We start from the raw sequence: 25,697 nt of genomic DNA, 5'->3' as shown, positions 1-25,697 counted from the left end.
CACCTCTCTTTTTGTGCTAACCACAGGGCGGCGCAAGGGTCTCTCTGCTTCTAAGCCGACCTTGGCCCGTTGGATTAGATTGACCATTTTGGACTCATACCAGAGTACTCAGGTGCCTCCCCCGCCGGGGATCAAAGCACACTCGACCAGAGCTGTCGGTGCCTCTTGGGCTTTTAGGCACCAGGCTACGGCTCAACAAGTCTGTCAGGCTGCCACTTGGACTAGCCTGCATACCTTTTCGAAGCACTACCAAGTGCATGCTCATGCTTCGGCAGATGCGAGCTTGGGCAGACGCATCCTTCAGGCGGCTGTCGCCCACTTGTGAAGTTAGGCTCCGCCTACTTCTTAGTTTTTTCTGTTTATTCCCACCCAGGGACAGCTTTGGAACGTCCCATGGTCTGGGTCTCCCAAAGGAACGATAAAGAAAAAGAGAATTTTGTTACTTACCGTAAATTCTTTTTCTTATAGTTCCGTCTTGGGAGACCCAGCACCCTCCCTGTTGCCTGTTGGCAATTTTCTTGTTCCGTGTGTTATCACCGGCTGTTGTCGTGGACAGTGTCTCCGGTTGTTCCGGTTCTTACTCGGTTCTACTTGTGGGTGGCTATTCTCCTTCAGCTTTTGCACTAAACTGGCTAGGACTGGCTACCAGGGGGTGTATAAGCTCAGAGGGAGGAGCTACACTTTTAAGTGTAGTACTTTGTGTGTCCTCCGGAGGCAGAAGCTAAACACCCATGGTCTGGGTCTCCCAATACGGAACTATAAGAAAAAGAATTTACGGTAAGTAACAAAATTCTCTTTATTATTAGTATATATTATATAATGTGTATGGATATTACTATATAGTATTAGTATATACGATACAATATGTATATACTATATAATGTGTATGTATAATATATATTAGTATATATTATATAATGTGTATGTATATTATATAGTTTTAGTATACACGATACAATATGTATATACTATATAATGTGTATGTATAATATATATTAATATATACGATACAATATGTATATACTATATGTGTGTGTGTATATATGTGTATGTATATATGTGTGTGTAAATATATATATATATATATATATACATATATATATATATATATATATATATATATATATATATACATATATATATATATATAGACTAGAAGGTTTACGTTTTGTGTAGTTAATGTATGATTTTTGTTATATATATATATATATATATATATATATATATATATATATATATATATATATATATAGATGTTGTTGTGTGTAGTTACCAAGTGTTTGTGTAGGGCGCTGTGCATGTTCTGGGTGTGGCGGGGGGTGAGAGCGGTGTTGTATGTGTGTTGCGTTGTTTGTGGAGCGCTGTGTGTCTGTAGCGTTGTGTGTGTGTGTGTTGCGCGGTTTGTGTGTGTGTGGTGTGTTTTGGAGGGAGGTATGTTTTGTACAATGTGTGTGTTGTGCGGTACGTGCGTATATTTGTGTGTGCCGCGGTGTTTGTGTGTTGGGTGTTGTGTGTGTGCAGCGTTGTCTGTGTGTGTGGGTGTCTGTGTAGGGCAGTTGTTTGTGGTTCCCAGTGTGTGTGCGCGCGTGTGTGTGTGTGTGTGTGTTGGGGGGAGGTGTGTGCTTCCCATCGTGCTCCATCCCCCATGCAGCGCACTCCCCATCGTGCTCCATCCCCTATGCTGCGCACTCCCCATCGTGCTCCATCTCCCATGCTGTGCACTCCCAAACGTGCTCCATCCGCCATGCTGCGCACTCCCAAACGTGCTCCATCCACCATGCTGCGCACTCCTAAACGTGCTCCATCCGCCATGCTGTGCACTCCCAAACGTGCTCCATCCGCCATGCTGCGCACTCCCAAACGTGCTCCATCCGCCATACTCCGCACTCCCCATCGTGCTGCATCCCCCATGCTGCGCACTCCCAAACGTGCTCCATCCGCCATGCTGCGCACTCCCAAACGTGCTCCATCCGCCATGCTGCGCACTCCCAAACGTGCTCCATCCGCCATGCTGCGCACTCCCAAACGTGCTCCATCCGCCATGCTGCGCACTCCCAAACGTGGTCCATCCGCCATGCTGCACACTCCCAAACGTGCTCCATCCGCCATGCTGCGCACTCCCAAACGTGCTCCATCCGCCATGCTGCGCACTCCCAAACGTGCTCCATCCCCCATGCTGCGCACCCCCCATCGTGCTCCATCCCCCATGCTGCACCAGCATCAGCCTCTCTCCTCCCAGCATCAGCCTCTCTCCTCCCAGCATCAGCCTCTCTACCCGCAGCATCAGCCTCTTTCCTCCTAGCATCAGCCTCTCTGTCCCCAGCATCAGCCTCTCTGTCCCCAGCATCAGCCTCTCTGTCCCCAGCATCAGCCTCTCTGTCCCCAGCATCAGCCTCTCTGTCCCCAGCATCAGCCTCTCTGTCCCCAGCATCAGCCTCTCTGTCCCCAGCATCAGCCTCTCTGTCCCCAGCATCAGCCTCTCTGTCCCCAGCATCAGCCTCTCTGTCCCCAGCATCAGCCTCTCTGTCCCCAGCATCAGCCTCTCTGTCCCCAGCATCAGCCTCTCTGTCCCCAGCATCAGCCTCTCTGTCCCCAGCATCAGCCTCTCTGTCCCCAGCATCAGCCTCTCTGTCCCCAGCATCAGCCTCTCTCATCCCAGCATCAGCCTCTCTCCTCTCAGCATCAGCCTTTTCTGTCCCCAGCATCAGCCTCTCTCCTCCCAGCATCAGCCTCTCTCCTCCCAGCCTCCCCCAGTCTCAGCCTCCCCCAGCTTCAGCCTCTCTCCTCCCAGCATCAGCCTCTCTCCTCCCAGCATCAGCCTCTCTCCTCCCAGCATCAGCCTCTCTCCTCCCAGCCTCCCCCAGCCTCAGCCTCCCCCAGCATCAGCCTCCCCCAGCATCAGCCTCCCCCAGCATCAGCCTCCCCCAGCATCAGCCTCTCTCCTCCCAGCATCAGCCTCTCTCCTCCCAGCATCAGCCTCTCTCCTCCCAGCATCAGCCTCTCTCCTCCCAGCATCAGCCTCTCTCCTCCCAGCATCAGCCTCTCTCTTCCCAGCATCAGCCTCTCTTTTCCCAGCCTACCCCAGCCTCTCTCCTCCCAGCATCAACCTCTCTCCTCCCAGCATCAGCCTCTCTCCTCCCAGCCTACCCCAGCCTCAGCCTCCCCCAGCCTCAGCCTCCCCCAGCATCAGCCTCTCTTCTCTCATCCTCCCCATCCCAGCCTTCCCCAGGATCAGCCTCTCTCCTCCCATCCTCCTCCAGCACGCCGTGCTCCTCTGCCGACACTCACAGATACGATCGCATACACTCACACACACCCACACACACCCGATCGCATACACTCACACACACTCGATCGCATACACTCACACACACCCGATCGCATACACTCACGCACACACACATTGACGATATTGCACATACGCGCTCATACTCACAACATCCGGAGATACCACATGCTTCTGGCCATGTGATCCTCCGGCAGGTCCTGGAAGCTCACAGCACAGTATCGCCGCCGAGAAGCAAGCGATATCCCAGGATGTTGTGAGTGTGTGGATGCGATGTGATGTGTGTGTGAGGTGTGTGTGAGAGTGAGTGTGATCTGATGTGTGTGTGTGTGTGTGCTGTTATGTGTGTGCGTGTGTGTATGTTCCGCCGCTGCAGGACCTTGATGCGCTGGTAACTATGCTACCATGGTTACCAGCATATCTCGTCCCCCGCTCGCACAGGAGCCCACACCAGCATACGGTGGCCAGCCCCAGCAATGCGAGTGTATGTGTCGGCTGGTTTGGCGGCGTACGCCGATGTGGGGTCCCAGGGGTACAGTACTCACCTGGTAGTCGTGGCTCCGTGACCGTGTCGGTTCGGGGAATGCGTGGGGGGGGCGGGGCCAGAGCTAGCGTGCATTGCGTGAGGGGGGCGGGGCGTGGCCGAGTTGCCAATGCCTGCAGGGTGCTGGGGCAAGAGGCCAATCTGTGGGGGGGGCGGAGCCTGGGCGAGCGGCCGGCCAATCCGTGTGAGGGCGCAGCCTGGGCGAGCGGCCAATCCGTGCGGCGGGGGGGGGGGCGGGGCCATGGTGAGCCCAGCGGCCAATCAGCTTTGTGTCACCGTAAGGACACAATTTTGGAGCAAGACAGACAGACAGAATAAGGCAATTATATATATAGATATACATTAGTATACACTATATAATATCTATATACTATATAATGTGTATAAAATAGTATTATATAGTTAGTATATATGATACAATGTTTATACTATATAATGTGTGTGTGTGTGTGTGTGTGTGTGTGTGTGTGTCTGTTGATATATACGATACAATATGTATATACTATACAATGTGTATGTAGAATATATATTATTGGTATATACGATACAATATGTATATAATGTGTATGAAATAGTATTATATAGTTAGTATATATGATACAATATGTATATACTATATAATGTGTGTGTGTATATATAGGATATATTATTAGTATACACTATATAATATGTAAATACTATATAATGTGTATGTATAGTATTATATATTTTTAGTATATACTGTAGCATTGCTTGTATTTATAGCCGCTATATTTAGTGGGCATGTTTTTTTTTTTTTTTTAAATCAGATACTTTTTTAAAACAGAATACATACAACAGAATAATAAATCGGCATCTAAATTAAATTTACCACATCTATTACCCCTTTAACTCCCCCTCCCGCCCCCCTCCCCCACCCCGGCAGCAACACTTCTCCCCTATACTACATCCCATATAGTACACACTTAGAATACCCTCCAACTGCAATATAGCAACCATCCCGTTGTGCAGGAGGAACAACTAGTAACACAAATAAAACAAAACACACACATCAGAGGTCTCAGACGGCTATCCCAGTCCCAAATCAGTTTACTGGTCCATCACTCGTCTTATTCGCATTGCAGCCAAGGAGACCATAGTTTCTCAAACATTTTAACATTCCCCCTTCTTTCATACACTCCCTGTTCCAGCTGAAGAATACATTTCACCCTTTTAATGTACTCTCCCCTGGTCGGGGGGTCTTTTTTAATCCAGGACCTGGCGATTAGCTTTCTTACCGCATACAGCAGCCTAGCAATGGCAATTTTCATAGTATTTTCCACCCCAAGCTCCTCAACATATCCCAATAGGCATATCACTGGTTCCCTGGGGAGGACACACCCATATGTTCTTCCTATCTTGTGGATAACCTTAGTCCAAAAGGAGACCAATCTCGGACAAGACCACATCATATGAAAAATACCTGCGTCAGGTCCCTGACACCTTGGACACTCCGAATTCCTTTTCAACCCCATTTTAAACATCAGTAAAGGAGACCTATATACCCGGTGAATCACGTATAGGTGAGACAGTCTGGCCGGTTCGCTCATGTAAAGTTTAGGGACATACTCCAGGATACTCTCCCACACCTCCTCCGTTATCGGCCCAACTTCCTCCTCCCATTTAGATTTAGTTTTAATTGGGTAGTTTAAAAGAAAGGTATGTAGTATATCTTTATAGGTGCCAGAAATGATCCCTTTAGTGCTTCCTCCCCCCTCACACACATACTCCAGTACCAGGTCAGTCTGTATGGCCACACTTCGTTTAGCCGCTTGGGCTGCAATCACATGTTGTAATTGACTGTAGTGGAGCCAGCCGGACGCCGGTATTAGTGGGCATGTTACTGCAGTTCGGGCTTAGGGAAATCTGTGTATAATGGATACAAGATAAATCAAGGAATAAATCAACAATGGGCTAACTATAAACTATTAACTTATTAAAAGCAGAAGTGTTATTAGCACTTATTAAAAAATACACCCTTTTTTAAACCTTTAAGGATGCAGCCAATTTTTGTTTATGCTATTTTATTTCTTCCTCCCCGTCCAACCTTTTAGTTTTTGTGTTAACATATGAGGGCTTATTATTTGGGTGGGACATGTTGTAGTTGTGAATGACACTATTCCTTTTACCATATTAATGTGAGAAAACCATAAAAAATGAAATCCAAGCTGTTGTGCAATGGGGGAGAAAAAAAGCGCAATTCCACCATTTTTTTGTTATATTTTTACAGCATTCATTGTGCAGCAAAAATGGCAATATGATTCTCCAGGGCAGCTGAGGCTTGGATTAACAGAAAAACCAACCTGGTGGTGACGAGGCCCTTCAGGAGGCCCAGGATATTATGGCTACCTATCAGTATCACTCAGTCACGTTGCTGGGGCTGGTGGGCACATAGACACTGCCCCATCAGGATCTCTGGACTTAAATACCACTGTCAGACATTGATAGTTGCATTTAAGTGCTTAAACAGCAATGACCGCTGTTGCTATAAGCAGGTGTGGTGCGGGCTCAGCTCCTGAAGCTGCTCCTTGCATCTGCAATCTATTCATGATGGATATACAAGTCATGGCAAGGCAAAGGGTTTGATATGGCAAAGGTACGTAGTTTTGCCTTATATGATATGCTAAGCCTGTATTTGAGTGGCTGTATATGAGCGGCTACTGACGATCACAAAGTATCCTTATTATTGGGGCTGCAGCAGCTGTTATACCAAGATTTTTACCAGTGGTTGTGTCTGACACAAGCCCTCCAGATGAGCGAAACCTAAGTTGTAGGTTCATTGTACCTCACATCTAAGAGCCTATTTCTTTTTCGCTCCTAATTGGGAGACCCAGACAATTGGTGTATAGCTATTGCCTCCGGAGGCCACACAAAGTATTACACTTAAAAGTGTAAGGCCCCTCCCCTTCTGGCTATACACCCCCAGTGGGATCACTGGCTCACCAGTTTTTGTGCTTTGTGCGAAGGAGGCAACACATCCACGCATAGCTCCACTGTTTAGTCAGCAGCAGCTGCTGACTATGTCGGATGGAAGAAAAGAGGGCCCATACAGGGCTCCCAGCATGCTCCCTTCTCACCCCACTTCATGTCGGAGGTGTTTGTTAAGGTTGAGGTACCCATTGCGGGTACGGAGGCTGGAGCCCACATGCTGCTTCCTTCCCCATCCCTTTTTACAGGGCTCTGGGTGAAGTGGGATTCTATCGGTCTCCAGGCACTGAGACCGTGCTCCATCCACAGCCCCTGGTATCTGCTGGACATGGAGCGGAGTATCTTCAGGGACATGGCCCTGCTACATGGAGGTACTCTGTGTCCCTGTGGGGACCGCGCAGACACACGGCAGCACTGCTGGGTGTGTTAGTGCGCCATGGACAGCGGCGCTGTCCGCACTAGTGCCATCGCACACCACAGCGTTGCTGGGTGTGTTAGTGTATTGGGTGACTACTGCGCTAACCGCCGCTGCCATTTTTATTTAAGGCGCCGCTGGGATTTGTGGTGCGCCGGGGACTTCCGCGCCGGCCAGCACTGATATGCCGGCCGCGCTTATTAACTCGAGTCCCCGGCTTCTGGGCCTAGTCTCCCTTCGTTACCGCCCACAGGCCTGACAGTCAGGGTAGGGGCGTGACGCTGCATAGCACAGCAGCGCTGAGAGCTGGAGTATGTTTTGCATACTCCACCCCTCTCACTGTGTGCACTGTGAAACCGGATTCCCGCACTTTCTCAGGCACGCCCACGGCTTCCTTCTCTAAAGGACGCCGGCAGCCATTAGTGTCAGTTTCTGTACGATACAGAGACAAGTGTGGAAGACCCTGGCATTCTGATAGTCACACAATCGCTGCAACAGGCGTTAAGCAGCACCTGTGGTGCTAACCCCACTAGTGCAGAAGTGCACTTATAGATATGCTTGTACTATATACATTGCACTGTTTGGTCGCACGTTGTATATACCCTCCTGGATTGTGCGGAGGAGTTATCAGCATATTCTCTGTGTAAAACAAAGGTGCAGAACCACATGTTTTTCTATGCAGCCGGTACAGCATGTACGGCTATACGGCCGGCAGGTTACATAGACCCCCATTATATCTGGCGGCAGACGCCAACTCAGCCGGAGTCTCTGCTAATGGCCAGAGGATGAGGACGGTGTCTGCAGTATTTACTGACAGATTTTCTGAGACTATGGCTATGATACTAGAAGCCTAGCAGTCCGGACATGTCTCTCACAACATGGGCACTGTTGAATCATTGATCCATGGCCCCCCTCAGTGTGAACAACTAACAGCTCCGGGAATGTCACACGCATCCCAGAGTCACGGCTCTGCACAGACGTCAGTCCCAGACAGCCTAAGCGGGCTCACTATGAGCGGCCCTCGGTTTCATCAGGGTCCTAGCAGAAGGACTCTCTGTGTAATGAGGCGGAAGTAGCGGCTCAGGATTCTGATCCTGAGACCGCTCTCAATCTGGATACACCTAATGGTGACGCCATAGTGAATAATCTTATAGCGTCCATCAATAGAATGTTGGTTATTTCTCACCCAGCTCCTCCAGTGGAGGAGTCAGCTTCACGTATTTTTCTGGACCACTCTGCCTTCAGAGAGGCAGTCCAGGAACACCACACTTATCCAGATATGCGCTTCTCCAAACGGCTTAGGATACACGTTATCCCTGCCCCCTGACGTGGTCAAGGACTGGACCCAGTGTCCCAAGCGGCATCCTCCAATCTCCAGGCTTGTAGCTAGATCCATAGTTGCAGTGGGAGATGGAGCTGCACTTAAAGATGCCACTGACAGACAGATGGATCTCTGGTCTAAATCCATCTATGAGACTGTCGGCGCACCGTTGGCTCCAGCATTCTCACCCTTGGGGCACTCCAAGCTATTTCAGCTTGTCTTACACAGATTGACACGGTTACACGTACATCTGTGCCGCAGGTGGCATCCTTAACCTCTCAAATGTCTGCATTTGTTTCTTACGCGATTCAGGTTGCCCTAGACTCTGCGAACCGTACGGCAGTAGCCTCCGCTGCTCCGTGTTTTTAAGCAGAGCCTGGTCTGCTCGTTAAGTGAATGGAAGGCAGATTCTGCTTCCAAAAAAGGTTGCTTAACCAGTTGCCTTTTTCTGCTGACCGACTGTTTGGTGAGCGTTTGGATGTAACCATTAAACAGTCCAGGGGTAAGGATTCATCCTTTCCTCAGCCCGGACACAACAAACCCCAACAGAGCAGGAGGCAGTCGTGGTTTCGGTCTTTTCGAGGCTCCGGCAGGTCCCATTTTTCCTCGTCCAATGTGGACTCAAAAGGATCAGAGGAGCTCAGATTCTTGGCGGGCTCAGTCACGCCCAAAAAAGAGACAGTCTGAAAACCCGCTTCCAAGGCGGCTTCCTCATGACTTGCGGCCTCCTCTGTCCGCATCCTCGGTCGGTAGCAGGCTCACCCGCCTTGGCGATATTTAGCTGCCATAGGTCAATGACCGTTGGGTGTGAGACATTCTGTCTCACGGGTACAGGATAGAGCTCACTTCTCGTCCTCCAACTCGATTCTTCAGAACTTCTCCACCTCCCGGCCGAGCCGCTGCTCTTCTGCAAACAGGGTGCACTCTATAGGCAGAAAGAGTGATGACCCCCGTTCCTCTTCAGGAACAAGGTCACGGTTTTTACCCCAAATTATTCGCGGTGCCTATAAGAACGGGCCGTTCCGTCCCGTTCTGGATCTAAAACTGCTCAGCAAGCTCGTGGACACCAGGCGGTTCCGGATGTAATCCCTCCGCCATGTCATCGCCTCAATGTCCCAAGGAGATTTCCTAGCATCATTAGGCATCAAGGATGCTTATCCACACGTGCCGATTGATCCAGAGCACTAGCGTTTCTACGCTTCGTTATAGGAGACGAACACCTTCTGTTCGTAGCTCTACCTTCCGGCTAGCGACAGTCCCACTGGTCTTCGCCAAGGTCAGGGCAGCAGTAGTCACAGTCCTGCACTCTCAGGGTCACTCTGTGATCCCATATTTAGACGATCTACTTGTCAAGGCACTCTCTTAGGAAACATGCCGACACTGCCCGAACGTTGCGCTGGAGACTCTCTAGAGTTTTGGGTGGATCATCAACTTTTTGAAGTCAGATCCGACCCCGACCCTATCGCTAACATATCTAGGCATGGAGTTTCATACTCTCTCAGCGATAGTGAAGCTTCCGCTAGACAAACAGCATTCACTACGGGCTGCAATCTCTTCTTTAAGAACCAGTCGCACACATTGAGACGCCTCATGCACTTCCTACGTAAGATGGTAGCAATGGAGGCAGTTCTTTTCGCGCAGTTTCATCTGCGTCCACTACAATGTGACATTCTCCGCCAATGGGACGGGGAGTCGACCTCCCTCAACAGAGTCGTCTTTCTTTCTCAGGCGGCCAAGGAATCTCTACGGTGGTGGCTTCTTCCCACCTCATGGTCAAAAAGAAGGTCCTTCCTATCCCCATCCTGGGCGATAGTTACGACAGACGCGAGTCTATCAGGGTGGGGAGCAGTTTTTCTCCACCACAGCGCTCAGGGTACGTGGACTCAGCAAGAGTCCACCCTTCAGATCAATGTTCTTGAACACAGAGCAGTGTATCTTGCCCTACAAACCTTCCAACAGCAGCTGGACAGCAAGCAAATCCGACTTCAGTCGGACAACTCCACAGCGGTGGCATACATCAACCACCAAGGAAGAACGCGCAACCGGCAAGCCTTCCAGGAAGTCCGGCAGGTTCTGATGTGGGTGGAAGACACGGCATCCACCATATCCACAGTTCACATCCCAGGCGTGGAAAACTAGGAAGCTGACTTCCTAAGTCGCCGGGGTGTGGCCGAAAGGGTATGGTCTCTTCACCCGGACGGGTTTCGGGAGATCTGGCGCCGCTGACAGAGGCCGGACGTCGATCTAATGGCGTCACGGCACAACAACAATGTGCCAGCTTCATGGCACGGTTTCACAATCATCGAGCTCTGGCGGCAGACGCCTTAGTTCAGCATTGGTCGCAGTTCCAGCTACCTTATGTGCCACCTCTGGCATTGTTGCCCAGAGTGCTGCGCTAGATCAGGACCGACTGCGGCCGCGCCATCCTCGTCGCTACAGATTGGCCGAGGATGTTGTGGTTCCCGGTTCTGTGGTGCCTCACGGTAGGCTAACCGGGGGCACTACCAGACCAATCAGACTGGCTGTCTCAAGGGCCATTCTTCCATTTGAATTCTACGGCCCTCAACCTGATGGTGTGGCATTGAGTCCTGGAACCTAGTGTCGTCAGGATTACCTCAGGACGTGGTTGCCACCATGAGACAGGCTAGCATACCAACGTCCGCCAAGATTGACCACAGGACGTGGAAGATATTCTTATCTCGGTGCTCGGCGCAGGGTGTTTCTCCCTGGCCGGTTGCATCGTCTATGTTTCCTTCCTTCCTGCAATCTAGGTTGGAAAAAGGGTTGTCGCTCAGTTCCCTTTAGGGACAAGTCTCAGCGCTATCTGTATTTTTTCAGAAACGACTTCCTCAGGTACGCACGTTCCTACGGGGAGTTTGTCGTCTCAGCACTCCGTACAAGCGGCCGTTAGAGCCCTGGGATCTGAACAAGGTTCTAATTGCTCTCCAGATGCCGCCTTTCGAGCCTTTGAAAGAGGTCTCCCTTCCCGCTTTTCTCGGGAAGTGGCCTTCTAGTAACGGTCTCGTCTCTTAGGAGAGTTTCCGAGCTAGCAACGCTCTCATACAAATCTCCCTTCCTGGTCCTTCACCAGGACAGGGTAGTTCTGCGTCCGATTCCGGAATTTCTCCCTAAGGTGGTATCCCACTTTCATATCAATCAGGATATCACCTCACCTTCTTTGTGTCCTCGTCCAGTCCATCAATTTCAGAAGGATTTGCATCTGTTGGTTCTGGTGAGAGCACTCAGGTTCTACTTCCCGCATGGCGCTCCTGCGCCACCCGGATGCACTCTTTGTCCTTGTCGCTGGTCGGCGTAAACAGTCGCAAGCTTCTGAATCCACCCTGGCTCGGGGGATCGAGGAACCAATTCTTGAAACCTACAGTTCTACTGGGCTTCTGGTTCTCTCAAGGCTGAAGGCCCATTCTACCAGAGCCGTGGGTGCATCCTGGGCATTACGGCACCAGGCTACGGCTCAGCAGGTGTGTCAGGCACCTACCTGATTGAGTCTGCATACTTTTACCAAGCATTTTCAGGTGCATACCTACGCTTCGGCAGACGCCAGCCTAGGTAGATAAGTCCTTCAGGCGGTGATTGCCCACCTGTAGGAAAGGGCTGTTTGACGGCCCTATCACGAGGTATTCTTTTACCCACCCAGGGACTGCTTTTGGACGTCCCAATTGTCTGGGTCTCCCAATTAGGAGCGAAAAAGAAGAAGGGAATTTTGTTTACTTACCGTAAATTCCTTTTCTTCTAGCTCCAATTGGGAGACCCAGCACCCGCCCTGTTTTCTCGGGGTTTTTCTGTTTTTTTCGGGTACACATGTTGTTCATGTGGTATGGTTCAGTTCTCCGATGTTTCCTCGGATTGAATTGGTCTTTAAACCAGTTATTGGCTTTCCTCCTTCTTGCTTTGGCACTAAAACTGGTGAGCCAGTGATCCCACTGGGGGTGTATAGCCAGAAGGGGAGGGGCCTTACACTTTTAAGTGTAATACTTTGTGTGGCCTCCGGAGGCAATAGCTATACACCAATTGTCTGGGTCTCCCAATTGGAGCTAGAAGAAAAGGAATTTACGGTAAGTAAACAAAATTCCCTTCTTTGCGCTGTTTCCTCCAATCAAGCCTATATATGAAAAGGATGGGCTTCAGCTCCAAAGTGTCTCTTGGCTGCCATGGTAACCCATTGTTGCCCCCCCCCCCCCCCGATTGCGTTATGGGGAGCCGGTAGGTTTTCAATTTAAATACCACTGCTAGAGTTTGACAGCAGCATTTAAATGGTTAATAGCAGCATGGGCGGCACGGTGGCTCAGTGGTTAGCACTGCAGTCTTGCAGCGCTGGGGTCCTGGGTTCAAATCCCACCAAGGATACTATCTGCAAGGAGTTTGTATGTTCTCCCCGTGCTTGCGTGGGCTTCCTCCGGGTACTCCGGTTTCCTCCCATACTCCAAAGACATACAGATAAGGACTCTAGATTGTGAGCCCCAATGGGGATAGTGTTGCCAATGTATGTAAAGTGCTGTGGAATTAATAGCGCTATATAAATGAATATAATTATTATTAATAATAATAATAATAATAATTAGAGAGCAGCGCCGCCTGTTGCTTTTAGAAACAAAGGCCGGCATCAGACACATATGTTGTGAACAGAGGCCCCTCTACATAGTGTTACCCCTGCAATGGCATACATTTACGTGATTTTGCATTACATGGTTAATAAAGAAGGTAATAGTCTTGTCTAAATCTGTGTACGCACATGTACTCAAGATCGTTATCATTTTCTACATTTAACAAATCTACCAGCATATTGCAATTAAGTCCATTGTCTTACGATCATATTGTCTTCTCTGTATTCATTGCACAGATTAGGATTGAAGGAGAATGAACACGTTCTTTGTACTATACGTGTAGATAATAATGGAGTCATCACTTTAAAACCTGATGTCACTGGAACTAAAGGGCCGTACAGGTAATGCAGGTGACTTATGCTAAATTAAAACCACTAAAAGTCTGACTTACGGTCTTTAAAGGAGAACCTCTATTTAACAAAATAGAATTAGAAAATAAACTAACATTATTGCTTGCACCACATCTCTATTCTCTTTTTACTAATTTATGGTTTCTCAAGGAATATGCTCCTTATTTATTATATACAGTGGGTACGGAAACTATTCAAACCCCTTTTAAATTTTTCACTCTCTGTTTCATTGCAGCCATTTGGTAAATTCAAAAAAGTTCATTTTTTTTTCTCATTAATGTACACTCTGCACCCCATCTTGACAAAAAAACCCCCCAGAAATGTAGAAATGTTTTCAAATTTATTAAACAAGAAAAACTGAAGTATCACATGGTCATAAGTATTCAGACCCTTTGCTCAGTATTGAGTAGAAACACCTTTTGAGCTCGTACAGCCATGAGTCTTCTTGGGAATGATGGAACAAGTTTTTCCCCTCACCCATGACAGCACCACGTGAGAGAGAGGGATCCGCCCAGCGAAGACAGGAAACCATTCTGAATAAAAGGGCGGTACCTCTTCCCTTCGTCACTTGGTTTCCTGTCCTTGATGGGGGACCCCTGTTCTGAAAACCGGCGGTGAAGAAAAGAAGTTGCCTACTTACCCAGCCCCGTCCGGTGTCTGGAAGAGCAGGGTGAGTCCTGTAGCACCGTTCTTCGGAGCTGGAAGCGCCGTCCACCTGCCCTTGGGGGGTCCTGGTGTCCGTGCGGGAGTGGGCAGCAGGAGCCGTTCCTAGGATCCCGGTCTGCCGCTCCTTCCTCCCTGCCCTGCGCTCCATGCTGCCTGGGACTTCCGGGTGTGCGGCCGCGCGGCAGGCACGCTGGGATATGGAGGCGGGCCTTGCGTGACGTCACCAGCTGAAGATGGCGGCGCCCATGCAATGCTGTGGGGCGTGCGGCCTGCCATTCCGGGATGCGGGCACTCCTAAACGTGCACCGTGGGGAGCCTGGGGGCAACGGGGAGGTGCCTCTCCCGGGACCGGAAGGCGGAGGATTGTATATAAAACTGCTCTTCTGGCGCTGTCAGGTGCTTGTGCCTGTGCTCTGCCATGGATACGGATGAACAGCACCGCTCTCCAGTGCGTCGTCAGCAGGGCAGAAAAACGGATGACCACTCTAGTGACGCTGGCCGGACGGGTCGTGGCAGCCATGACCGCAGATCCTCTCATGACTCTACGGCTCCTGTGAGACCTATTGATGTTCCAAAACAGCCTTCAAAACCGGTACTCTTGATTCCTATGGTGATGAGTGATCTTCGTGAATGTCACCCTACTCATAGTTCCCTTGTGTGATTTTTTTTGTTTTTTTTTGTTTCCCCCCCGCTTTTGTCTGCCCTTCTTAGGCCCCTAAAAAAATTGATGCCCAAAAAGAAGCATAAGGAGTGCCCCCTATGCAGAGAACCCCTCTCGGAGGAGTGGCAAAAGAAGTTGTGTCAGGTGTGCATTCGTCACACAATTGCGGAGGAATCTCCGGGACTCTCAGCGGACGTCCGTTCGGCTATCCACTCAGAGGTACAAGATTCCATGAAGGCTTTCTTAAAGAGGAAAAAATCAAAACCAGTTGACTCTGCCCCTTCCTCATCTTCCTCCGGTACTACTTCAGACTCAGACTCCTCGTCCTCAGTGATGTAGGAGGCAGACCGTGCTTCTCCATTGATGATATAGGGACACTAGTTAAATCGGTCAGGGCAACTATGGGGTTGACAGAGGAGAAATCCTCTAGATCCCTGGAGGATGTTATGTTTGGAGGACTGGAAGAAAGGAAGAAGCATACCTTTCCGGTCAACAAAAAGATTGAGGCGCTTATTCAAAAGGAGTGGAAGCGTCCAGACAAATCAGATTCTCTCCCCTCCTCCTCCAAGCGAAAATATCCCTTTGACGAGGACAAGACGGTCGTATGGGATAAGGCACCTTGGATCGATGCTGCCGTCGCGAAGTCCTCTCGACGAGGAGGCATCCCCTTAGAAGACTCGGGAACATTGAAAGATCCCCTGGACAAAAAAGCGGATGTCGTTCTTAAACACTTATGGGAAACATCTGCAGGGATCTTGAGGCCGGCTATCGCAAATACCTGCACAGCCCATTCCCTAATGATCTGGCTCCAACAGGTTGAGGATCAGTTGCGGGATAACGCCTCCCGTGAAAAGATCCTATCTAAATTTCCACTTCTCCAAGGGGCAGCGGCCTTTCTGGCGGATTCCTCAGCAGATGTTATCAGACTAGGGGCTCGTTCTGCTGGACTGTCCAATCAAGCCAGACGGGCATTCGGAGCCAGAGGTTCTCCAAAGGCAGCCCCCGGATAATCGGCGGTGGGAGCACAGACCCAAGCGGGACTCCGGCTTCATGTTCGGGGGCGCCACAGCCTCCTCAAAGAAATCTGTCCAGTGACGCCAGGCTACCGGTCGGGGGATACCTTTCTCACTTTCTGGAGCAGTGGGAAAGCATTTCCTCCAATGCCTACATTCGATCCATTATCAGAGACGATCTCCAGTTACAATTTCTCCTTCAGCCACCACAGCATTTCGTTATTACTCCTCTTCGGAGGTCGCAGTCGGAGCAACAAGCTCTGGAATCGGAAGTCCTGCTGTTGATTGGGAAGGCAGTCCTGTGCGAGGTACCCATTGCAGAAAGGGGAAGGGGGTTCTATTCCCCCCTCTTTCTCGTAGGAAAACCGGACGGTTCCTTCCGAACGATAATAAACCTCAGACTTCTCAACCGTTTTTCTTTTTCGCTCCTAATTGGGAGACCCAGACAATTGGGTGTATAGCTATTGCCTCTGGAGGCCACACAAAGTATTACACTTAAAAGTGTAAGGCCCCTCCCCTTCTGGCTATACACCCCCAGTGGGATCACTGGCTCACCAGTTTTGTGCTTTGTGCGAAGGAGGCAACACATCCACGCATAGCTCCACTTTTTAGTCAGCAGCAGCTGCTGACTATGTCGGATGGAAGAAAAGAGGGCCCATACTAAGGGTCCCCAGCATGCTCCCTTCTCACCCCACTGTATGTCGGAGGTGTTTGTAAGGTTGAGGTACCCATTGCGGGTACGGCGGCAGGAGCCCACATGCTGATTCCTTCCCCATCCCTTTTTACAGGGCTCTGGGTGAAGTGGGATTTACCGGTCTCCAGGCACTGAGACCGTGCTCCATCTACAGCCCCTGGAGAAGATGCTGGATGGAGCGGAGTACATCAGGGACATGGCCCTGCTTCCTCAAGGTACTCTGTGTCCCCGTGCATTTGGCGCTCACACCGCAGCATGCTGGGTGTTGTAGTGCGCCGGGGGACATCGGCGCTGCGGCGCCTGTGCCATGGCCTCATTCAGCTTCGCTGAAGCAGGCTCACTTATGGGAATTGGTCGCGCCGGCCGCTGGGACTGCGGCGCGGCTGGCACTTGTAGTGCGCCGGGGACTTCAGCGCGGCCTGCGCTTTTATGGCGGCCGCGCTGATAACTAGAGTCCCCGGCTTTTGCGGCCTGCTTCCGTTCGTTCCCGCCCCCAGACCTGCCAGTCAGGAGAGGGGCGGGACGCTGTCCACTTCTAGGAATCGGTCGCGCCGGCCGCTGGGACTGCGGCGCGGCTGGCACTTGTGGTGCGCCGGGGACTTCAGCGCGGCCCGCGCTTTTACGGCGGCCGCGCTGATAACTAGAGTCCCCGGCTTTTGCGGCCTGCTTCCGTTCGTTCCCGCCCCCAGACCTGCCAGTCAGGAGAGGGGCGGGACGCTGGCCACTTCTAGAATCGGTCGCGCCGGCCGCTGGGACTGCGGCGCGGCTGGCACTTGTGGTGCGCCGGGGACTTCAGCGCGGCCCGCGCTTTTACGGCGGCCGCGCTGTTAACTCGAGTCCCCGGCTTCTGGGCCTAGTCTCCCTTCGTTACCGCCCACAGCCCTGACAGTCAGGGTAGGGGCGTGACGCTGCATAGCACTGCAGCGCTGAGAGCTGGAGTATGTTTTGCATACTCCACCCCTCTCACTGTGTGCACTGTGAATCCGGATTCCCGCACTTTCTCAGGCACGCCCACGGCTTCCTTCTCTACAAGGACGCCGGCAGCCATTAGTGTCAGTTTCTGTACGATACAGAGACAAGTGTGGAAGACCCTGCCATTCTGATAGTCACACAATCGCTGCAACAGGCGTTAAGCAGCACCTGTGGTGCTAACCCCACTAGTGCAGAAGTGCACTTATAGATATGCTTGTACTATATACATTGCACTGTTTGGTCGCACGTTGTATATACCCTCCTGGATTATGCGGAGGAGTTATCAGCATATTCTCTGTGTAAAACAAAGGTGCAGAACCACATGTTTTTCTATACAGCTGGTACAGCATGTACGGCTATACGGCCGGCAGGTTACATAGACTCCCATTGTATGCACTAATGGCCAGGGGATGAGGACGGTGTCTGCAGTATTTACTGACAGTTTTTCTGAGACTATGGCTATGATACTAGAAGCCTAGCAGTCCGGACATGTCTCTCACAATATGGGCACTGTTGAATCATTGATCCATGGCCCCCCTCAGTGTGAACAACTAACAGCTCCGGGAATGTCACACGCATCCCAGAGTCACGGCTCTGCACGGACGTCAGTCCCAGACAGCCTAAGCGGGCTCACTATGAGCGGCCTCGGTTTCATCAGGGTCCTAGCAGAAGGACTCGCGGTGTAATGAGGCGGAAGTAGCGGCTCAGGATTCTGATCCTGAGACCGCTCTCAATCTGGATACACCTGATCGTGACGCCATAGTAAATAATCTTATAGCGTCCATCTATAGAATGTGGGTTATTTCTCACAGCTCCTCCAGTGGAGGAGTCAGCTTCACGTATTTTTCTGGACCACTCTGCCTTCAGAGAGGCAGTCCAGGAACACCACGCTTATCCAGATATGCGCTTCTCCAAACGGCTTAGGATACACGTTATCCCTGTCCCCTGACTTGGTCAAGGACTGGACCCAGTGTCCCAAGCGGCATCCTCCATCCAGGCTGGTAGCTAGATCCATAGTTGCAATGGGAGATGGAACTGCACTCAAAGATGCCACTGACAGACAGATGGATCTCTGGTCGAAAGCCATCTATGAGGCTGTCGGCGCACCGTTGGCTCCGGCATTCTCTCCCTTTTGGCACTCCAAGCTATTTCAGCTTGTCTTACACAGATTGACACGGTTACACGTACATCTGTGCCGCAGGTGGCATCCTTAACCTCTCAAATGTCTGCATTTGTTTCTTACGCGATTCAGGTTGTCCTGGACTCTGCGAACCGTGCGGCGGTAGCCTCCGCTACTCCGTGTTTTTAAGCAGAGCCTGGTCTGCTCGTTAAGTGAATGGAAGGCAGATTCTGCTTCCAAAAAAGGTTGCTTAACCAGTTGCCTTTTTCTGCTGACCGACTGTTTGGTGACCGTTGGATGTAACCATTAAACAGTCCAGGGGTAAGGATTCATCCTTTCCTCAGCCCGGACACAACAAACCCCAACAGAGCAAGAGGCAGTCGGGGTTTTCGGCCTTTTCGAGGCTCGGGCAGGTCCCATTTTTCCTCGTCCAATGTGGACTCAAAAGGATCAGAGGAGCTCAGATTCTTAGCGGGCTCAGTCACGCCCAAAAAAGCGACAGTCTGAAAACCCGCTTCCAAGGCGGCTTCCTCATGACTTGCGGCCTCGGTCGGTAGCAGGCTCTCCCGCCTTGGCGATATTTAGCTGCCATAGGTCAATGACCATTGAGTGTGAGACATTCTGTCTCACGGGTACAGGATTGAGCTCACTTCTCGTCCTCCAACTCGATTCTTCAGAATTTCTCCACCTCCCGGCCGAGCCGCTGCTCTTCTGCAAACAGGGGGCACTCTATAGGCAGAAAGAGTGTTGACCCCCGTTCCTCTTCAGGAACAAGGTCACGGTTTTTACCCCAAATTCTTTGCGGTACCTATAACAACGGGCCGTTCCGTCCCGTTCTGGATCTAAAAATGCTCAGCAAGCTCGTGGACACCAGGCGGTTCCGGATGGAATCCCTCCGCCATGTCATCGCCTCAAGGTCCCAAGGATATTTCCTAGCATCATTAGGCATCAAGGATGCTTATCCACACGTGCCGATTGATCCAGAGCACTAGCGTTTCTACGCTTCGTTATAGGAGACGAACACCTTCTGTTCGTAGCTCTACCTTCCGGCTAGCGACAGTCCCACTGGTCTTCGCCAAGGTCAGGGCAGCAGTAGTCACAGTCCTGCACTCTCAGGGTCACTCTGTGATCCCGTATTTAGACGATCTACTTGTCAAGGCACTCTCTTAGGAAACATGCCAACACTGCCCGAACGTTGCGCTGGAGACTCTCTAGAGTTTTGGGTGGATCATCAACTTTTTAAAGTCAGATCCGACCCCGACCCTATCGATAACATATCTAGGCATAGAGTTTCTTACTCTCTCAGCGATAGTGAAGCTTCCGCTAGACAAACAGCATTCACTACGGGCTGCAAGCTCTTCTTTAAGAACCAGTCGCACACATTGAGACGCCTCATGCACTTCCTACGTAAGATGGTAGCAATGGAGGCAGTTCCTTTCGCGCAGTTTTACTGCGTCCACTACAATAGGACATTCTCCGCCAATGGGACGAGGAGTCGACGTCCCTCAACAGAGTCGTCGTTCTTTCTCAGGCGGCCAAGGAATCTCTACGGTGGTGGCTTCTTCCCACCTCTTGGTCAAAAAGAAGGTCCTTCCTATCCCCATCCTGGGCGATAGTTACGACAGACGCGAGTCTATCAGGGTGGGGAGCAGTTTTTCTCCACTACAGCGCTCAGGGTACGTGGACTCAGCAAGAGTCCACCCTTCGGATCAATGTTCTTGAACACAGAGCAGTGTATCTTGCCCTACAAACCTTCCAACAGCGGCTGGAAAGCAAGCATATCCGACTTCAGTCGGACAGCTCCACAGCGGTGGCATACATCAACCACCAAGGAAGAACGCGCAACCGGCAAGCCTTCCAGGAAGTCCGGCAGGTTCTGATGTGGGTGGAAGACACGGCATCCACCATATCCACAATTCACATCCCAAGTGTGGAAACTAGGAAGCTGACTTCCTAAGTCGCTGAGGTGTGGCCGAAAGAGTATGGTCTCCTCACCCGGACGGGTTTCAGGAGATCTGGCGCCGCTGACAGAGGCCGGACGTCGATCTAATGGCGTCACGGCACAACAACAATGTGCCAGCTTCATGGCACGGTTTCACAATCATCGAGCTCTGGCGGCAAACGCCTTAGTTCAGCATTGGTCGCAGTTCCAGCTACCTTAGGTGCCACCTCTGGCATTGTTGCCCAGAGTACTGCGCTAGATCAAGACCGACTGCGGCCGCGCCATCCTCGTCGCTACAAATTGGCCGAGGATGTTGTGGTATGAGTCCTGGAACCTAGTGTCGTCAGGATTACCTCAGGACGTGGTTGCCACCATGAGACAGGCTAGCATACCAACGTCCGCCAAGATTGAACACAGGACGTGGAAGATATTCTTATCTCGGTGCTCGGCGCAGGGTGTTTCTCCCTGGCCGGTTGCATCGTCTATGTTTCCTTCCTTCCTGCAATCTAGGTAGGAAAATGGGTTGTCGCTCAGTTCCCTTTAGGGACAAGTCTCAGCGCTATCTGTATTTTTTCAGAAACGACAACTTCCTCAGGTACGCACGTTCCTACGGGGAGTTTGTCTTCTCAGCACTCCGTACAAGCGGCCGTTAGAGCCCTGAGATCTGAACAAGGTTCTAATTGCTCTCCAGATGCCGCCTTTCGAGCCTTTGAAGGATGTCTCCCTTCCCGCTTTTCACGGGAAGTGGCCTTCTAGTAACGGTCTCGTCTCTTAGGAGAGTTTCCGAGCTAGCAACGCTCTCATACAAACTCCCTTCCTGGTCCTTCACCAGGACAGGGTAGTTCTGCGTCCGGTTCCGGAATTTCTCCCTAAGGTGGTATCCCACTTTCATATCAATCAGGATATCACCTCACCTTCTTGGTGTCCTCGTCCAGTCCATCAATTTCAGAAAGATTTGCATCTGTTGGTTCTGGTGAGAGCACTCAGGTTCTACTTCCCGCATGGCGCTCCTGCGCCACCCGGATGCACTCTTTGTCCTTGTCGCTGGTCGGCGTAAACAGTCGCAAGCTTCCAAATCCACCCTTGCTCGGGGGATCGAGGAACCAATTCTTGAAACCTACAGTTCTACTGGGCTTCTGGTTCTCTCAAGGCCGAAGGCCCATTCTACCAGAGCCGTGGGTGCATCCTGGACATTACGGCACCAGGCTACGGCTCAGCAGGTGTGTCAGGCACCTACCTGATTGGGTCTGCATACTTTTACCAAGCATTTTCAGGTGCATACCTACGCTTCGGCAGACGCCAGCCTAGGTAGATAAGTCCTTCAGGCGGCAATTGCCCACCTGTAGGAAAGGGCTGTTTGACGGCCCTATCACGAGGTATTCTTTTACCCACCCAGGGACTGCTTTTGGACGTCCCAATTGTCTGGGTCTCCCAATTAGGAGCGAAAAAGAAGAAGGGAATTTTGTTTACTTACCGTAAATTCCTTTTCTTCTAGCTCCAATTGGGAGACCCAGCACCCGCCCTGTTTTCTCTGGGTTTTTTCTGTTTTTTCGGGTACACATGTTGTTCATGTGGTATGGTTCAGTTCTCCGATGTTTCCTCGGATTGAATTGGTCTTTAAACCAGTTATTGGCTTTCCTCCTTCTTGCTTTGGCACTAAAACTGGTGAGCCAGTGATCCCACTGGGGGTGTATAGCCAGAAGGGGAGGGGCCTTACACTTTTAAGTGTAATATTTTGTGTGGCCTCCAGAGGCAATAGCTATACACCCAATTGTCTGGGTCTCCCAATTGGAGCTAGAAGAAAAGGAATTTACGGTAAGTAAACAAAATTCCCTTCTTTTCAGTATTTCCCGTTCAAGATGCAGTCTGTTCAGTCGGCAATAAAGCTGCTGTTTCGGGACTATTATATGGCGGTAATAGACTTGAAAGATGCCTATTACCATGTCCCTATACATCCACACTTTCAACAGTTTCTACGAGTGGCTGTTTCCATCAACAACCAAATCGGTCATTTTCAGTTCCGAGCCCTCCCCTTCGGGCTGTCTGTCGCCCCCAGGATTTTTACGAAAATAGTGTCGGAGATGTCGGCTCATTTACGGATACGGAATGTTCTGCTGGTTCCTTACCTGGACGACTTCCTGGTGATTGGGAACTCCAAACAGCAATGTGCGGCACATCTCCGGTACCTTCAAATGAATCTGCAAAACCTGGGTTGGCTGGTGAAATACGAAAAGTCCCGGCTTGACCCAGTTACGATTCAATCATTCCTCGGTCTCACTCTCAACTCTGTGTGTCAGCAGTGCCTTTTGCCAGCAGAAAAGATTCAGAGGGTTTCAGGCTTGGCCCTGCGGGCGATCCACCATCCCAGGATGTCTCTGAGGCAGGCTATGTCCTTGCTGGGTACTCTGACATCTTGCTTCCCGGCAGTTCCGTGGAGTCGGGTCCACTCCAGGGCTCTCCAATGGCAGGTTCTGTATGCCCAGAAAACATTAAACGATTGTTTGGAAGGGGTCGTCACCCTATCCTGGGCGGTCAGAAGCGCTCTCCTCTTTTGGACGTCCATGGACAACTTGTCTGTAGGTGTTCCCTGGCTACCTCGGGACCGGAGGGTGGTCACTACCAATGCCAGCCAGTCCTGCTGGGGAGCTCACCTTCTCGAGCACATTTTTCAGGGATGGTGGTCACCATGGGAAGCAGCACACCCCTCGAATCTCCGGGAACTGTGGGCAGCGGAGCGTGCCCTACACGCCTTTCTCCCTCACCTTCAAGGACGGCATGTTCTGGTCATGTCAGACAACCAGTCCACAGTCTCCTATGTCAACCACCAGGGGGGCACGAGATCCCCATCCCTCATGCAGGTGTCTTACAGACTGTTTCTCTGGGCGGAGCAACATCTTCTCTCCCTCTCAGCTCTCCACATCAAGGGTCGTCTCAATGTCATGGCATATTACCTCAGCCGCCATCACCTGCGGTAAGGGGAATGGTCCTTGAATCCTCGGGTCTTTTGACAGATAGTGACTCTCTGGGACATGCCACAGATAGACCTCATTGCCACCAGACTGAACAGGCAGGTAGTGCAGTTCTGTTCGCTAAGCCCATCGGACCAGCCCTTCGCCGTAGACGCGCTACAAGTTCCATGGACCTTCAGACTAGCTTACGCGTTTCCTCCAATTATCATGCTGCCGACCGTTCTGCAAAAAATCAGGGAGGACCGGGCGAGGGTACTTCTTATCGCCCCCTTCTGGCCCAAAAGGCCATGGTTTTCTCTCCTGAGGGCGATGTCTGTCACGGATCCCTGGGTTCTGCCGGAGGTTCCGGACCTGTTTAGTACAGGGACCAATACGAAAAGAAAATTTTTTCCAGCTCACCCGATTAATGATCCTCTATTCAGGACGGTGCAAGGAGGTGGGCTCCAGGTGCAGGAGAAAGCAGTAACCGGTAGAAGAATTGGATCCAGCAGCACGTCCAAGATAAATGATAAGGCTATGTGCGCACGTTGCGTACTAGCCCTGCAGAAATTTCTGCAGCGATCTGAAGAGCACACGTGCGCTTCAAATCGCTGCAGAAAATGTCCGTAGAAAAAAAAAAGCCGATTCCATGCGCTCTGCCTGCAGCTCCTGCCATAGACAGAGCAGGAGCTGCCAGCAAAGCGCACGGAAGAAGTGACATGTCACTTCTTGAACGCAGCGCTTCGGGCAGCAGCCGAAGCGCTGCGCTCTAAGATGCCACGTGCGCACGGCCCCTGCACAATCTCCATAGATTATGCAGGGGACGCAGGACGCATGCAGTTACGCTGCGTTACAAAGCGCAGCGTAACTGCATGAATTACGCACACGTGCGCACATAGCCTAAAATGTAACTTTATTTCAAAAGACTAAAAACATGTTGGATGGACATCCAGGGGTGATTAAAAAAACGTCTTACGCGTTTCTGGCCTAGTGGCCCTTAATCTTAGACATATTACAGCTAAATATAACACAATATATACAAGAGTACCCAGCTACTCCTTCAAACAGAAAAAAAACAAAAAAAAACACAGCATTTCCGATTTAAACGTGCCCAGGTTGAATCAATCAGGCTGTTGAAAAGATCACAGCATGGGAAAATCCAATTCATGGTTCCCATGCTGGCAAATTAACCCTTCCATTGATTGTGTCGGGTCCATGGATCATATTATATAAGCTTGTAAATAATTCCAGTTGTTGTATTTAATTTTCAATTGTTTGTTAATATTTTTTTCTATATTTTGTTTTATTTCGATTACGATCTATGTTTTGGTTTGTTTTTTTGTTTTTTTTGTTTTTTTTTTGTTATAGATCGTCTAGCTGGTAACAAACCAATAATATTTTAAAATGTTGTCTGTTAAAACATGATTGTCATAACGGGTTGTAGTCAATTCAGTTGTTGATATCCGTGGATTATTATTATTCTTTAACAATTATAATTATTTATTTATTTGGTGTTATAGAAAAGATAACAGAAAAAAATTAAATAAAGCAGAATATAGAAAAAAAATATTAAACAATTGAAAATTAAATACAACAACTGGAATTATTTAAAAGCTTATATAATATGATCCATGGACCCGACACAATCAATGGAAGGGTTAATTTGCCAGCATGGGAACCATGAATTGGATTTTCCCATGCTGTGATTTTTTTCAACAGCCTGATTGATTCAACCTGGGCACGTTTAAATCGGAAATGCTGTGTTTTTTTTTTTTTTTCTGTTTGAAGGAGTAGCTGGGTACTCTTGTATATATTGTGTTCTATTTGGTTGTAATATGTCTAAGATTTAGGGCCACTAGGCCAGAAACGCGTAAGACGTTTTTTAATCACCACTGGATGTCCATCCAACATGTTTTTAGTCTTTTGAAATAGTTACATTTTATCATTTATCTTGGACGTGCTGCTGGATCCAATTCTTCTACTAGTACAGGGACCAGTATTCCACGCACAAGTGAAAGGATTCCATTTGACAGCTTGGAATTTGAAAGGTCACTATTGAGGAGCAAAGGTTTTTCCCCTGACTTTATTTCTACGTTGTTGAAAAGCCGAAAACCTTTTACCACCAGAATATACGGGAGAGTGTGGCAAAAATTCCTGCAGTTCTGATTGTCCCCTGGGTCCGGAAGCTCCTATTGAG

At 50.2% G+C, this 25,697-nt stretch overlaps 1 protein-coding gene across 2 annotated transcripts in view; it reads left to right on the top strand.

The window, feature by feature from the left end:
* Window positions 1-25,697, top strand: part of MKS1 (MKS transition zone complex subunit 1) — a 121,058-nt gene that overhangs the window by 37,597 nt on the left and 57,764 nt on the right. For both annotated transcript variants that reach the window (XM_075335361.1, XM_075335362.1), the window contains one exon: window positions 13,371-13,475. In XM_075335361.1, the coding sequence (XP_075191476.1) occupies window positions 13,371-13,475 (105 nt within the window). The remainder of the gene's footprint in view (window positions 1-13,370; window positions 13,476-25,697) is intronic.

Source organism: Anomaloglossus baeobatrachus, chromosome 2 (assembly GCF_048569485.1).
Source record: "Anomaloglossus baeobatrachus isolate aAnoBae1 chromosome 2, aAnoBae1.hap1, whole genome shotgun sequence".
In the NCBI taxonomy this organism is placed as follows: domain Eukaryota; kingdom Metazoa; phylum Chordata; class Amphibia; order Anura; family Aromobatidae; genus Anomaloglossus; species Anomaloglossus baeobatrachus.
Note: the sequence above shows the minus strand (reverse complement) of the source record. Positions and strands in the feature narration are given on the sequence as shown.